The 14,743-nt window shown below is 36.1% G+C and overlaps 1 protein-coding gene across 1 annotated transcript; it reads right to left on the reverse strand.

The window, feature by feature from the left end:
• Positions 1 to 7,232: 7,232 nt before the first annotated feature.
• LOC110029320 lies at positions 7,233 to 9,673 on the reverse strand. Its single transcript, XM_020731559.1, has one exon. It carries the CDS (start codon positions 9,656 to 9,658, stop codon positions 7,769 to 7,771), a length of 1,890 nt encoding a protein of 629 aa, XP_020587218.1. The 5' UTR covers positions 9,659 to 9,673; the 3' UTR covers positions 7,233 to 7,768.
• Between the last annotated feature and the right edge of the window lie 5,070 nt (positions 9,674 to 14,743).

Genomic DNA, 14,743 nt, shown 5'->3' on the forward strand with positions numbered 1-14,743 from the left:
TTCTCCAAAAGCCTAGCCCCTCAACTCCCTTTCCCCCCTCTTGCCCGAATTCCCCCTCCTTTTCCTCCCCCCTACCCCTTGCTTCCTTTCATTCCTCCATACCAACTTATAAATCCCCTCATTTCCTCTCTTTTCTATACTCCTTACCAAGTTGAGAACACCAAGCAAGGATGAAAGCACAATCAAGACAAGGAACCAAAGCCATTATCCAAAGCAAATCAAAGCACAAGTATAGCCATTTACATGTGTTACTTTTGTAAATTTTAATGTAGATTTTTTTTTGTTTTTTCTTCTCTCTTTTCCTCACACGTCCTCACTTCTTCTCCCGCCCAATATCGATGGTTTTTTTTAATCCTAGCCCTCACTCACTCTCCCACCCAAAACTCAAGTTCTCTTTCCCACCTTGGCTCTCACTTCTTCTCCTACCCAAAATCTTTGGCCTCTATTTCACCTAAGCCCTCACTTCTTCTCCTACCCAAAACCACTCACACTTCACTCACCTTAACCCTCACTTCTTTTCCAACTTAAAACTCACCAAAACCTTAGACCTCTTTCAAACCCAAAACCCACTATAACACTAAACCTACCCAAATCAAAATACACACAACCTAACCCTAAATCAAAACCTTATCCCAAAACTACTTCCCTCTCCTCTTCAGCTTAACTCAAGAACCAAACCACCTGACTATCTCTTCTCCTTGCCATTCTCTTAACCAAAATTAAACCAAACTCACACACTGACACTCATGGCCAAAGTCTCACCAAAAACCCATCTTTTCTCACACCATCTTGTCAAACCCGAAACCTTAGCCATTACCCAAACATCAACCCGAAACACTAAACATCACCATAACCAAACCTAGCCTACCCGAGCACCACCTAACCCTAATACACCAAAAAAATCCATAGCCTAGCCTACTCATACCAACCTAGACTAAACTTAGCCTACCTTAGCCCAAACACACCCAAACCTAGTCTACCAAAGCCAAACACACCATATGTTAGTCTCCTCGAACAAACCTAAACTAAACTTAACCTACCCAAGTCCAACACACCTAACTTAAGCCTACCTGAACCCCAACACACCCACTCAAACCCAAACACGTTTAAAAGTAGCCTGATCGACCCCTAATTAACCTAAACACACCTAAAACAAGCCTAACCCTACCCCTAGCTACTTCCCCGAAAGTTTTAAGTAATGAAATAAGGTAGGGGAGGGAGATATTCATGCATCTATGTTCTTATATGATGATTCCCATGCAAATATTCACATGCTTATCCCATGCAAGTTTAAATGTTATACCATGCAAGCTGCTATGTGTTAAAAAATGATTATCTTTATAAAATGTAAATGTATATAACTATACAATTTAAATGTGCTAAAAAATAATACTAATGTTAATGTTCTAAAAAAAGATTTTTATAAAAATATACCCATTAAATATGCTCTAAGTGATGTGTACTTTTAAAAAGTATATGTGTATCAAATCTGCTCCAAAATAGTTCTTCATATACAAACTAACTTGGCTATAAAAGAATGTTTTTTTATAATAATATATAAGCTAAAAAAAAGTTCTAAGAGAAACTACCTTAACATAAGATTGGGTAAGCTTAAGTGAAACTTTATAAGACTTTAGAAATGATTTCCAAAGTTTAACAAAAAATTTTTCTTAAACAACTATTTTTCTAAGAAAATTTTATAAGAAATAAAAAATAGCACCAAACAAAACTTAATAAAGCTTAAAAAATTAACTTAATTTCTCTAAAAATTTTTCCAAGCAAGTTCTTATGTTAAAGATAACATTTTAAGAAATGATAATTGAAAATGAAGCCTCTTTAAAAACAAAATCCTTTCAAAACCTTTTATATAGAACTAACCAAAATCTTTAATGTTAATCAAAATTAAAAGAAACTTAAACAATTCTAAAATTTTTCACTCTCCCAAAAACAAAAATAAATAATTTTAAAAATAACTTTTTTAACTTTTCTAAAAAATTAACTTTTAAGAAACAATTCTAAAACTCTCAAAACAAAAACTAAAGAAACAAAGTTAAAAAAACTTAAAATTAAAAAAAATATTTTAAATAAATCTAGCACCAGGAAAGTCTTTTTCAAAAGAGTAACAACAACACGTGTTGTGAACTTATCAATCAATACAACAAAAGTACATAAGTTTTGCAAACTTTCTTGAGTAGTTTAATCTAAGCAAGACTTAAATATGTTCATAGGCATAGTTTCATAAATGAACATATTCGTTTTCATGAACATGTAATTGATATGCTTAGCACTTAAGCATATAATTATTGGGTCATTTCATGCATAAAGATTTCATAGATAAGCAAATTCACATTGCTAACACTTTTTGTATGACACAACACTATAAAATTTTATTCGCGTGTGTAGGTTAAATTTTTAATAAGCATGTGAATGAGAGTCTTAAATATTAAAAGTGTAAGCATGAACTGTTTGAATGATACATTTTCTAGCATATAAAACTCAAACATAGAATAGTAAACCAAACACTAGTAGTCAACCTTAGGAGAAAGAAATAAAATGAAGAATCCTAATTTTCATAAATGACCAACAAATTAGGAGAAAAGAAACTCAACTTAGAAGAACCCTAATTTTCATAAATGATAAACAAACTAGGAGGAAAAAAAAACTCAAAACTTAGAATAACCTAAATTTTCACCATGACTAGGATCTGAAACAAGTCACAAATTGAATATCAAACCCAACAATAACTTTTAAGAAACAATTCTAAAACACTCAAAACAAAAACTAAAGAAGCAAACTTAAACAAAGTTAAAAAAACTTAAAATAAAAAAAATATTTTAAATAAATCTAGCACCAGGAAAGTCTTTTTCAAAAGAGTAACAACAACACGTGTTGTGAACTTATCAATCAATACAACAAAAGTACATAAGTTTTGCAAACTTTCTTGAGTAGTTTAATCTAAGCAAGACTTAAATATGTTCATAGGCATAGTTTCATAAATGAACATATTCGTTTTCATGAACATGTAATTGATATGCTTAGCACTTAAGCATATAATTATTGGGTCATTTCATGCATAAAGATTTCATAGATAAGCAAATTCACATTGCTAACACTTTTTGTATGACAAAACACTTTATAAAATTTCTTCGCGTATGCAGGGAAAATTTTTAATAAGCATGTGAATGATAGTCTTAAATATGAAAAGTGTAAGCATGAACTGTTTGAATGATACATTTTCTAGCATATAAAACTCAAACATAGAACAATAAACCAAACACTAGTAGTCAACCTTAGGAGAGAAATAAAATGAAGTATACTTAGGGTAGAAAACCAAATGAAATTTTGAACTTAGAAGAATCCTAATTTTCATAAATGACCAACAAATTAGGAGACAAGAAACTCTAAACTTAGAAGAACCCTAATTTTCATAAATGATAAACAAACTAGGAGAAAAAAAAACTCAAAACTTAGAATAACCCGAATTTTCACCATGACCGTCAAACTAGGAGCTGAAACAAGTCACAAATTGAATATCAAACCCAACAATAAATTAAAAATCACCAACACTAAATCATGCAAACCTAATCAATGTAGATCAACCTTGAATCCTTAGGTTTGCCAACGTAGAAATAAAATCGAATCCACACACCCAAGAATAGTCTAGTCTAGAAGCCTATAATAGTTTATTAGAAATTTAGCTAGTACTAAGGACTATGACATATAAAACAAACAACTTTACCCAATCAGATTATGTGAGTGCCGTAGAATGAGGTAACCCATAGTTACTGATAAAGGTAGCCCAAACCACCAAATAGCAGGAAGGTCAACATTAACTATAACAATAATGGAGATCTCCTACTATTTGGTTGTTTAATTGTCTAAGGATATTGATGCACTCGAGAAGATGTAAAGTCATGAACATATTGGCCGGGGACATTATTCCCAAAAATTAACTTAATCCACTCATTTAAACCTCCTAATTTAGTATAATTGTTCTAAGGTTAATGCTTCACCTCCATATAAATATCCTTCCAGCTTATCCTTCCCCAAGTCTAGGGTCAAGTCCAAACCTCAAATCCAAGTCTCACATCCAAAACTCGACTCCAAAACTCAAATCCAAAACTCAAGTCCAAACTTTCAATCTTAAAAATCAAGCCCCAAATCGTTTCAAAACCTTGAACCCTGTTCAACTTGTCGTTTCAAACTTCCAAATCTTTTAAGACCCCAAAACTTTCAAACTTCGAGTTCAAACATTGTTTTAAAACACTAAACTTTTTGAAAAAAGGCACTTTCAAGTAACTAAATTTTCAAAACAACTAAAAATTTTTCAAAACAAAAAAAATAGTAATAAAAAAAAATTAAACTCCTTTAAAAACTTCAAACATAAATAAGACTTTCAAAACTTTAAGGCTTCAAGCACTTAAAGTTTCAAAATAATTTTCTTAAAAAAAGAGATTTAAGATATATATAACCTTTTAAGACTATAAAACGCCTTAAGAATTTGAAAATTAAGCTTTTAAAACTTTAAAACCTTTCAAAACTAAAAACTAAAATATTTTCGAAACTAAAATATTTAAAAGAAACCTCAACAAACTTCAATAAAGTTCAACCAAATTTAACCAAATCTTACCAAACATTAATCAACTTAGTCAAATTGAATAAACTTTAAGAAATTTTAACCATGCCTAAAAACTTATCATGCTTTAACAAATTTAACAAACTTTATAAACTTCAAATAATTTTAACAAATTTAACGAACTTTAACCGTTTCTAACAAGCTTTTGCAAACCAAATAAATTATCAACCAATTGTTAAATAACCTTAAATTAAATTAAATAATTTTAAAAACAAACTTTCAATGACCATAAAAATAATAATTAAACCTTTTCAAAACAAACTTTAAATAATCTTATTAACCGTTAAATGAATCTTAACAAACTTCAAATAAATTTCAAACATAGCTTAAAACAAACCTTAACCAATTCAATGCAATCATCTCAGAACAAACTTTCAAATAAAATCAAACTCAACCAACTCAAGTTATCAGCTCAAGTGAATCAATCCAAATCAGCCTTACTCAAATCTTCCAATTCCACTCAAATCATTTTCAACCCTAGGTCTATCGATCTGAATCCCAAGCATCAATCTCACATACTTAGCGAATAATCATGCACGATGTAAGCACATACTTGAATCAAGAGTATTCTCGGGAACCACAAACTACGAGGGCTTACCCTCGTAAGGATACCAGATCCCAGAATAAAAAAAATGCTATCTCACACTTGTAAGGTAGGGAAGGTTCCGTAGACTCATATATCACGAGGATTTTCATTATCTGGGTGATTAAATTCATTCTAAGATAATATTTATATCCTTTAGGATACTATATTATTATTTGAATATCATGTTCAATCATTTAGATAAAAATCATCTAAGATATATGGTTGATACACAATAAAAAAAATCTGAGTGATTTTTCTAGCGATCCCTTTACAGAATCATATTACCTTTCTCTTCCTTGTTGCACTTTTCATTCATCCAGCAATAGAATGGGTCCACCTACCACACTCCGAGTCCTTAAACTACTCATTTAAACCATTTTAATAAGTATGCTTTAAGACTCATTTGATTGAGTTTTTTTTTTTAATAAGTTCATTCTTAATTCAATAAATTCAGAGATCAAAATGTAGACACCCTAGTAACATCATTCTTTGTATTCACGTTACAGGAATACACCATCCCTTAAACTGATTTTCTCTATTGGAAACGGAAGAAACTTAAACATTCAATCTGATTCATCTCAATGGTAGGTCTCTCATCAATTTGGAATTCGTTTTGATTACTTCAAGATGACTCATTTTTTGCCCTATGGCTTAGTTAGGCTTTTGGATTAACATTAAGCCTAAGACAAACAACATAAATATCTACTCATGGCCATAAAAATGAAGAATTAGTCATGACAATATAAAGTCTCAAGGAGAGGAATCTTAATAGTCTGGATAATATGTTTCAACATCTTTAGTCAGACTTCATGATAGAGCACTCTTTACTCTCATCGTTAGTATTTCTCCTCTTCAAACTACCAATTCAGATGACATCTGAACCCGAGATGTAAGGCTAGGCACATGCTCTAATGTTTCTCGAAGCATCAACATTATTTGTAACTCATTTATTTGTTGAACTACGAGCTCTCGTGTGCACTCCATATTAATCTAATCTTCTTGAGCTTGGCTTCTTCCTCATATAATACTCTTATACTAGTTTGCGGCATGGTTCACACTCATCACACCATACAGAATATTAAATCACCAAATATGTGGTATCATAACACTTAGATACAGCTTGCAAAAGAAGAAGAGTAAAGAAGGTGGTTTAAAAGATAGAGATGAAACTAGAAAACTCCCCTCCCCTCAAGGATGGTGTTCCCTGTTATAAGTTTGAGTTACCATATCCGAAAGTGTTACATAAATGACTATATCTATATATATAAAGATTCAAACTGTGAAAAATACAATGCAATATATGTTAAAGTAGACGATGATGTCACATGTTTATAGAACAGATTGACAAAAGTATATATGTTTTGTTGAATTGCTTTATCAATAGAATTTACTGAATTAGACTGAATTGCTTGATAAATGGGCCACCCCTCGTGTTAGTACTCTGCTTGATTGGATTAACTGAACTCAATAAAATGACTTAACTCAATAAAATGACTTAAATAAACAGTATATGCCGACTAGCCTTGGCGAATTGATCAAACTCAGCTGTTGGCTTGTGCTCTTTTCAAATAAACTTAGAACATACTTGTTCGGGTCATGTGCCAGAAATGATCCAAAACTTGGCCAACATTGGTCCTTCATTGATATGCACTACCTAAGATAAATTAAGAAATTACCATTCTAATTTTCAAATTGAGTGGGAAAGAGAGTGGCATAGAGATCTATAACAACTAACAAAACCAAATAAAGACAACATAAAGAAGTGGACAAGATGGAGCAAATTGAGTGGACCATTAACAACAAATCATACGCTACATTAATGTTAGAATAGATATTTGAAGTCATAACAGTTACCTGCATGGTGAAGGTAAAATGACTCTCCAGGAACAATGATATGGCCAGGTTATGCAACTAAGACCAAAATAAAAATGTCAAATCCGTGAAATGCCTAACAACAACTATATCACAACAACAGTTGATCATGAAATTATAATATTTCCCCATAGCTACTTTTTACAAGGTTCAAGCAAAGTTCCTATAAATTTAGCATTACGGCATGCTCATCTCCAAAAAATGTTTAGACCAAATGATGAAAGGGAACATGTACAAACAAAATATAACCGGATTTTATCAAGAGAACTAGTTATTTAGGATGGCACAAACTCCAGTCTACAACCAGCAAAAAGCAAAGTATAAAAACTAGACTCTCAATAATAAATTCATAAAGGAAGTTTATTTTACTGTACAGACTGATGAGGCTCCTTTTACCTGCTAGGGAACAGCATATGGCAGTATGACTTGTCTAACTTCAGCTAACAAAACCTGCATATCAACTCAAGTAACTATCTAGCACTAAGCTTCCCATGTTCAATGGATGTTGCACACTACTATCCTACTGAAATCCGCAAAATTAAGGCCCTCCTTTTAGCATCACTGATTAGAAACTTATTGAAACAAAATCTCAACCAAAAAGCAGGCCATATTTGATCAGCACAACAAGCACCAGGACGAGAAACCAAAATGGAATCAGGAATGAAAAAAAGAATTTACATGGGATATTGGTCTCTATGAATATGTGCCCCAACACGATACAACTCCAGATGATAGATTGCCTTAGGGAGTAAATCTTTGATGCTGGGATGCTGTGCAACTGCTGTTCGTGCTGCTGATTCAAGAGTCCCCAGAGCCTTTGCTCTCTCCATAGCACTGCTTTCTGCAGCATGTAGAGCAAGATAGCAGAGCAGAATGAGCCCAGGCAGCTGCGTCTTCTCCCCTGAGCGAAGCAATCTCATCAAAGGTGGTACACCTGCAAACTCAATGATTGCCTTTGAATTATGAACACTGTTGTAGTTCTCTGGACAGGAAAACTTCCCCAATGCAATCGCGGCCTCTGCAGCAATATCAGGATTCCAGTGCCCGAGCTGGAGAACAAGGGGCTGCAAAACCCGAGTCTCACTAGCAGAAAACGCTCTTGCAAGCGAGCCAATGGCCTTGATGGCCGCAATCTCAAGTGCCGGGCTACTTCCTTGCTGAGCAACTTTCAGAAGCTGATCTACCACAGACTTGGCAGCGGGATATTTGGTCTTAAAAGCAGAACGGCGGAGGTCAGAATCGGATTCCGCAGCCACTGCGATCTCCATGACAGTCATGATGCAATTGTGCTGAAGCTCACCCCTTTCCCGCTCGATGAGCTTGGAGAGGCAAAGAAGGCCTTTTGTCTCGGTGATCTTGCGACTGTTTGAGACGCTACCTCTGGAGAGCTTCCACAGAGCTTCCGCGCATGCGATCTTTAAAGCTTGCTTCACATCGGCGCTCTCATTCTCCCTCTCCTTACGATTGTGATTGTAGTAATCACGGGAGCTTTTGCCTCTGCTGCTTCCACTTCCGCTGCTACCGCTGGCAGAGGTGGAATTCAGATACTGGAGGTTCGCCATGCCCTGCACGAGGGAATGAATGCTCGCAGATGGTCTGGGCTCGTCAAGGGGAACTTCGAAGGAGAGGAGGGAGACAAGCGGGCGAACCGCGTTCTCACGGGCGAATTCCTCCTGCGAGATGAAAGGGAGGTGGGAAGCCAGGCGGGAGATTAAAAATGCTACTCGGGTCTGGAGGCGCATTGGAGAATCTGATAGAACGTGGACGATGATGGGGACGGCGAGTTCCTTGATGATGAGGGCAACGTGCTCGGGGTCTGAGGCGAGGTTAGAAAGCGCGGCGGCCGCAGCGATCTGAGCATCGACCGATGGCCCGTCGCGCAGAAGAGAAAGTAGCGGCAGCACACCTCCCTCCTCAAGAATAATCTTCTTGTTGCGATCGTTGTCTAGGGCAAGATTGGCGAGGGTGTTGGCGGCCTCGATGCGGTCGGATGCCGAGGAGCCCATCTGCACGGTGGCGATATAGCTCCAGACCCAAGACAGGATGGGATCAGTGCTCGCAATGGGGGGAAGACTGAGGACTATGCCGCCACCAGCGCCGTCGTCGGAGTAGACGGAAAGGAGCCAGTGGAGGTCACCGAGGGAGGCGTCCAGTAAGGGGATAATCTTGCGAAAATCCGTCGATCCGGTGGTAATGGTGACGACTCGGCGGAGAACGCCGGCGCGCTTGCAGCGTCGAACGAGAGCGAGAGCACGCTCTAGGGTTTTGGCGGCCTCGGCGACGATGCGGCGGACGGGCCGGTCGTAAACAGAAGGAGAGGCAGTGGCGCGGCGGATGGCGGAGCGAAGCATCGTGGCGAGCTGATCCACCTGCTTCCCCACCTCGCCGCACTCCAGCTTGAAGGATTCAGCCTCGGCCACCGCCTTGCGCACGCGCTCGGCGAGCAGGATCGGAAGCGAGAGCTCTTCCTCGATGTTCTTCCCGCCGGCTCCGGTACCAACAGCGACACCAGCAGCGGCAGCGGAGGCCACAATCGTTCCGCCGCCACGCCTGCCGTTCATCATATTTGCCGGCGGGTCGGGGCGGGGCGGGTTTAAGATCCAACCCCTTTCAGATGAAGTGGTAGTTGGTGAGAGAGAGATGCGTAGAAGAAGGAGGGGCAGCGGAGGAAGACGAATCCAGCCTGCTGCTCTACCAAGTCCTTTCGACAGGGCGACAAGGGTAAGGAGTACGCTGGGTTTGGCTTTTCGTCCTCTGCGGTTTGTGGGTGGCCGTGCTCTAATTTCATCACTTAATTACTGTGCTTATTTCGCGGCTGCCTTTGATCAAATTATAATCATATCTTAATTAGTTAAAATCTGAGTAAATTATCTTTTGAAGCAAAAATATGTCCACTAATCAACAAAATATCAGAAATATTTCATAAATTGAATGGACTATTATGTTTTAGAACACTTCATCTCAATTCCTAGAAATGAGTTCTCTGTAATGTTTTTTATATGTCAATTAATAGGGTTATTCTCGTGACCCCACCGGAAAAAATTTCTGTCTAGACTCCGGACGTAGCTTTACGTGCGGACTCCAATAATATGCCACCACGTGTGATACATCGCGAAAGTTATTTCGGGGTTATTGAAGTGGAATCACGGAAGTTATTTCGGAATTCGAGGTTCCGCTTTAATATTTTTTTAGGTGGGATCGATATAACACGCATGACAGTATATTACTGGGAGTTCACATATAGAGCTACGTCAGGAGTCCAGATAGAAATTTTTTCCCCACTATTGAACAAGTTGCGATACATCGCGAAAGTTATTTCAGGGTTATTGAAGTGGAATCGCGGAAGTTACTTCGGAATTCGAGGTTCCACTATAATATTTTTTTAGGTGGGATCGATATAGCACGCATGACAGTATATTACTGGGAGTTTACATATAGAGCTACGTCAGGAGTCCGGATAGAAATTTTTTCCCCACTATTGAACAAGTTGCGGCCCTCAAATCTATGATTCTTGCCCCTCAGTGTCACCAGACACGAAGCATGCAACCACCCTCATCTCAACAAGTTCACACTAATCACAAAATTTTTTTCTCTTGTTTTTATTTATTTATAATTAAAAAAAATGAGGACCACACCCAATTTTATTGACAAAAGAGTAAAATAAAGAACTAAAATAATACAAATTATAACACAACACGAGAAAACCCACAACAAATGGAAGACCTATGAAGAGGTCATCACTATATAAAAAAAAAATCAGCAAAAAACATAATAAATGCAGTAGAACAACAAGAGTTATCATCAAGCATCTTTCAAACTTTCATAAGATAATGAGAGCACTAGAAACAAAGCAGAACCATTGTAGCCAACAACTTCTCATTTTCTTCCTTACCACATTTAATTGTGTGATTTGCAACTTTCTTTTTTTTTTTTTGCGTGTTGGAAGGGCTCTTCCACACTCACACATTGTCTCGACAAAGTATTTTACAGAGCCAAAGACTAGGGTATTACAAACGCTCTCCCAAGAGAGAAAATATTATATTCGAAGAACATGCGTTCGAACTCCAATTAAATGAAGCCACCTGTAAAGTGGAGAGACATGCTGCCTGATATTAAACAAAGCACAAAAAAATGATATTTTGGCAGCGACTGAGCTCGGTCCAAAAGCAACTCACTCTTGTCATCCTATTATCGATTGAATTTAGTGTGCATGCCAACATTTTTTATGTTTCGCTTCCAACAAGGTTTTCAAAACATCCAGTGCCTAGGGATTTGTTGATTCGCCGCGTTGTCGTTCGCCAAAGAAAATATTGCATTTTCATACTTCTCTCTCTCTCTCCTCTCACCCTGTGTGCATGTAAGTTGTTCATGTGAGATTTATGTTTTTTTCTAAACTTCTGTTAACTCATGTTAACTGATGAGAACTCATGTATTTGTCTGTTTTGAGTTTCTAAGCATGATAAATCTACGTAAATGGAAGCAAGAATGGAAATCAGAAAAAGGGAAAAAGCACATAGAGCATCCAGGTAAATCGAGACGATGTGAGGTTGTGTTTATTTCTCAAAACTTTATTATTTACATGTTTAGATTGTATGTAACCGAGATATGAATGCATCATATGCATTTTATTTTATTTCTTCAATGAAAAGCTCGACATCTACTTAAATCATATTTAATGTTGATTTAGTATTGGAAAATAAAATATTTAATTTTTTAAGGTTTATTACAAACACAACCAGTACAATACTACTAGAAAACTAACATAATACCACCTCACTATCACCCTAATAACACCACAGTATCACCCGAAAATTAGCATAATAACACAATTATACAATTCGGAAACCAACAAAAAATACGCTCCATTATCATAACAATACCAACTACATTACCATCAAAATACAACAAGAAAAGATGCATAATAACACCATAATATCACCACATTACTATCACAATATGACCTGAAAATAAGCACAGTAACACTACCACACCATTAGAAATTCATCACAATACCTCCACATTTGGTGTTATTGAGGGTAATTTAGTGGTATTGGTGTTATTGCGAGGATTTTTACCAATAAATTAATAAGAGTTTTTGGAAGCCAAGAGGGGCACGAGACAAAACAAAGGTTTAGCCACCATGATGATGCATGCGTGTTCAATTATGCAACTATCACTTAATTAGGGTCGAAAGGGGCTCATAAAATTAATGAAATAAATTTGTAAGCGAACATTTTATAATGTTAGTCAACATCAGCCACTTGGAGTGAATGATTCACAGAATATGTAGATGAAACTTTAGCTATAGTTAAAAATGATTTGGAAAACCAAATATATGTATATAGATATCAATTTAGCAATCATAGAATTAGATGCATTGTGTAAATAAGAAATTTTAATGATATTTAACAAATTAAGATTCTTGGAATTGCATGTTATGCATGAACATGCTAAATGCACACTAAAATTCCCAAAAAAATATGAGAAATATTAGGTGTGGAGTTCACATACATGCAAATTCCTTGTACAACAGTGTTGTACAAGGTTGTACAAGGAGTTTGCATGCATACGAACTCAGTACGTAATATTTTTACCAAAAAACTGTGAGTACCTTTTGAGCGATTACTTGATATATTACCATAAAAGATCAATATTCATTAGCTGAGGTATCTAGTCGACCCTCTAGTATTAATATAAATGAAGATGATATTTGAATAGAATCATGAGGGTGGTTAATTAAAATTTATTACTTTGTTAATTATGGGCATGATTGCTTGCAAGAATAGTATCTTATGATTAATTACATTTTACGTGATAGAGAACTCTAGAAAAAACTCTCAATTAAGATTAAAATATCGGTGCATAAGAATATAATATTGAGCTTTAAAGTGATGATAGATTACTCATTATGGATGAAAGGAGAATTGGATACATAATCATACTTATGAAATGCATGAATATTTTATCTTTATTTTGTTTAACGAAATTTGATGAAAGTTTGTGTAACATGAAACTTGTTAATCAAATTAGCTATTGTCTTTGCTATAGTGTTTTGATATTTAAAAGCATAATTTGGCCATGTTGATATCATTTACTCAATTTTATGTTGAGTACTAAGTTCAAAGGTGTACACTAGAAGAGTAAAATTTAACATTAGGTATATTCTAAAAGAAACAAAGAAGACAATGAGTAAGCTTGTAGCTCAAGATTACTAAAGCTAGCCCATGCATAAGGTGATTTAAGTATTCTCACAAGTAAAAAAGAAAAAAAAAAGAATAAAAAATTAAGACGACCCAAAAAATTTAGTGTATGGCTACAAGTGTTTGACTTCTATTTCTGTTTTCATGAGTCATATTTATAAATATTTAAAATATAGAGTATATTAATATGTCTGATTAATGAGTTTTTACTCACTAAACATCATATTAATTCCCCATATTTTTAAGAAATATTAGATAAATATGTTGTGGTGGGATCCATAACTAGAGAAAATTTGTGCCTCTTAAGATTCAGAGCCTAGCCTGGATGATCAAAGGTTGAACCCACTGACTTTGATGAATCCCATCATAGAAAGTGCAAGGCTCTGATGATCAAGCTAGATAATTAGTTTCGCTCGCCTCATAGGAAGAGACAGAGAGGAGCTTCAGGAGGCTGAAGCCTTATGCAAAAAGAGTGGACAAAGGTCTTTGTGACCATAGATTCTCACTTTGATTTGATTTATATGCAACGAGATTGGTCCCCTAGTGGTCCAGACACTAACAACTACAATTTGAGAATAACGAACATCATTTGGTCGGAAAACTTGAAAAAGAATCTTGATGACCACAACCCTTGATACCTCTATGACACAGTCCACAAGTACCAGCTACCGTGGCTTGCTGCCATGCACCATTTGACCTCCTGCTACCTCAATGCTAATGAGGAAGCTTTTAAGGCATATAAAAAGACTAGGATCAACAAGGCACAAGCGAAGGGGGACGAGAAGTGAGCGGACATAGCAGAGGCTTGGTTGGACGAAGTTGAGGCAGAGATAGAGACTAAGTTGAAGTGACTTTCTATGATTCAAGAGAGAATGATGCTCCAACAAAAAAATTAGCCATGATGAAGACAATAGAGGAGTTTTCTGACGATCGGCCATACACCTCCAGCTAAACACAAAGCTGGTGATCGACTAGTTCTTGCAGATTGTGGGGTTGGTCAATTAGAAGTACTCCAAATTAGAAGAATTCACCAATCTTTTCTCTGTCCCGTCAACAACAACCAATAGAAGTGAGGAGCTTGAGGGGGAGTTTGTGGCAGACGATAGTTTCTCCAACATTTGATGCGACCATGATGATTCCCACACATAGGAGATTTTATTTTTAGTTTGCAATAGAAGAAATAATTATATATATCTTGTAAAGAAAAGAAGGATATTGTAATTGATTGGTTGAATGAAATAAAATGTGGCCATTGACTTGTTTTTTTATTATTGTCTCATTTTTACATTTTTTGCACTTTATCAATTATGCTTGTGGTGCGCGTGCAACGATCGATTGCTCATCCCTTACATTTTGGTTGATAAAGATATGTTCATAGTTTGGCTCAAGTCTTAGTCTACCCCCATATCATTTGCTTGGTTGGATGTCCACCTCAAATAGTATAATTGC

Source organism: Phalaenopsis equestris, unplaced genomic scaffold (assembly GCF_001263595.1).
Source record: "Phalaenopsis equestris unplaced genomic scaffold, ASM126359v1 Scaffold000561, whole genome shotgun sequence".
In the NCBI taxonomy this organism is placed as follows: Eukaryota; Viridiplantae; Streptophyta; class Magnoliopsida; order Asparagales; family Orchidaceae; genus Phalaenopsis; species Phalaenopsis equestris.

Bases quoted from the DNA above. Each gene is read 5' to 3' on its own strand.
- LOC110029320 (XM_020731559.1), bottom strand. From the start codon at position 9,658: ATGATGAACGGCAGGCGTGGCGGCGGAACGATTGTGGCCTCCGCTGCC.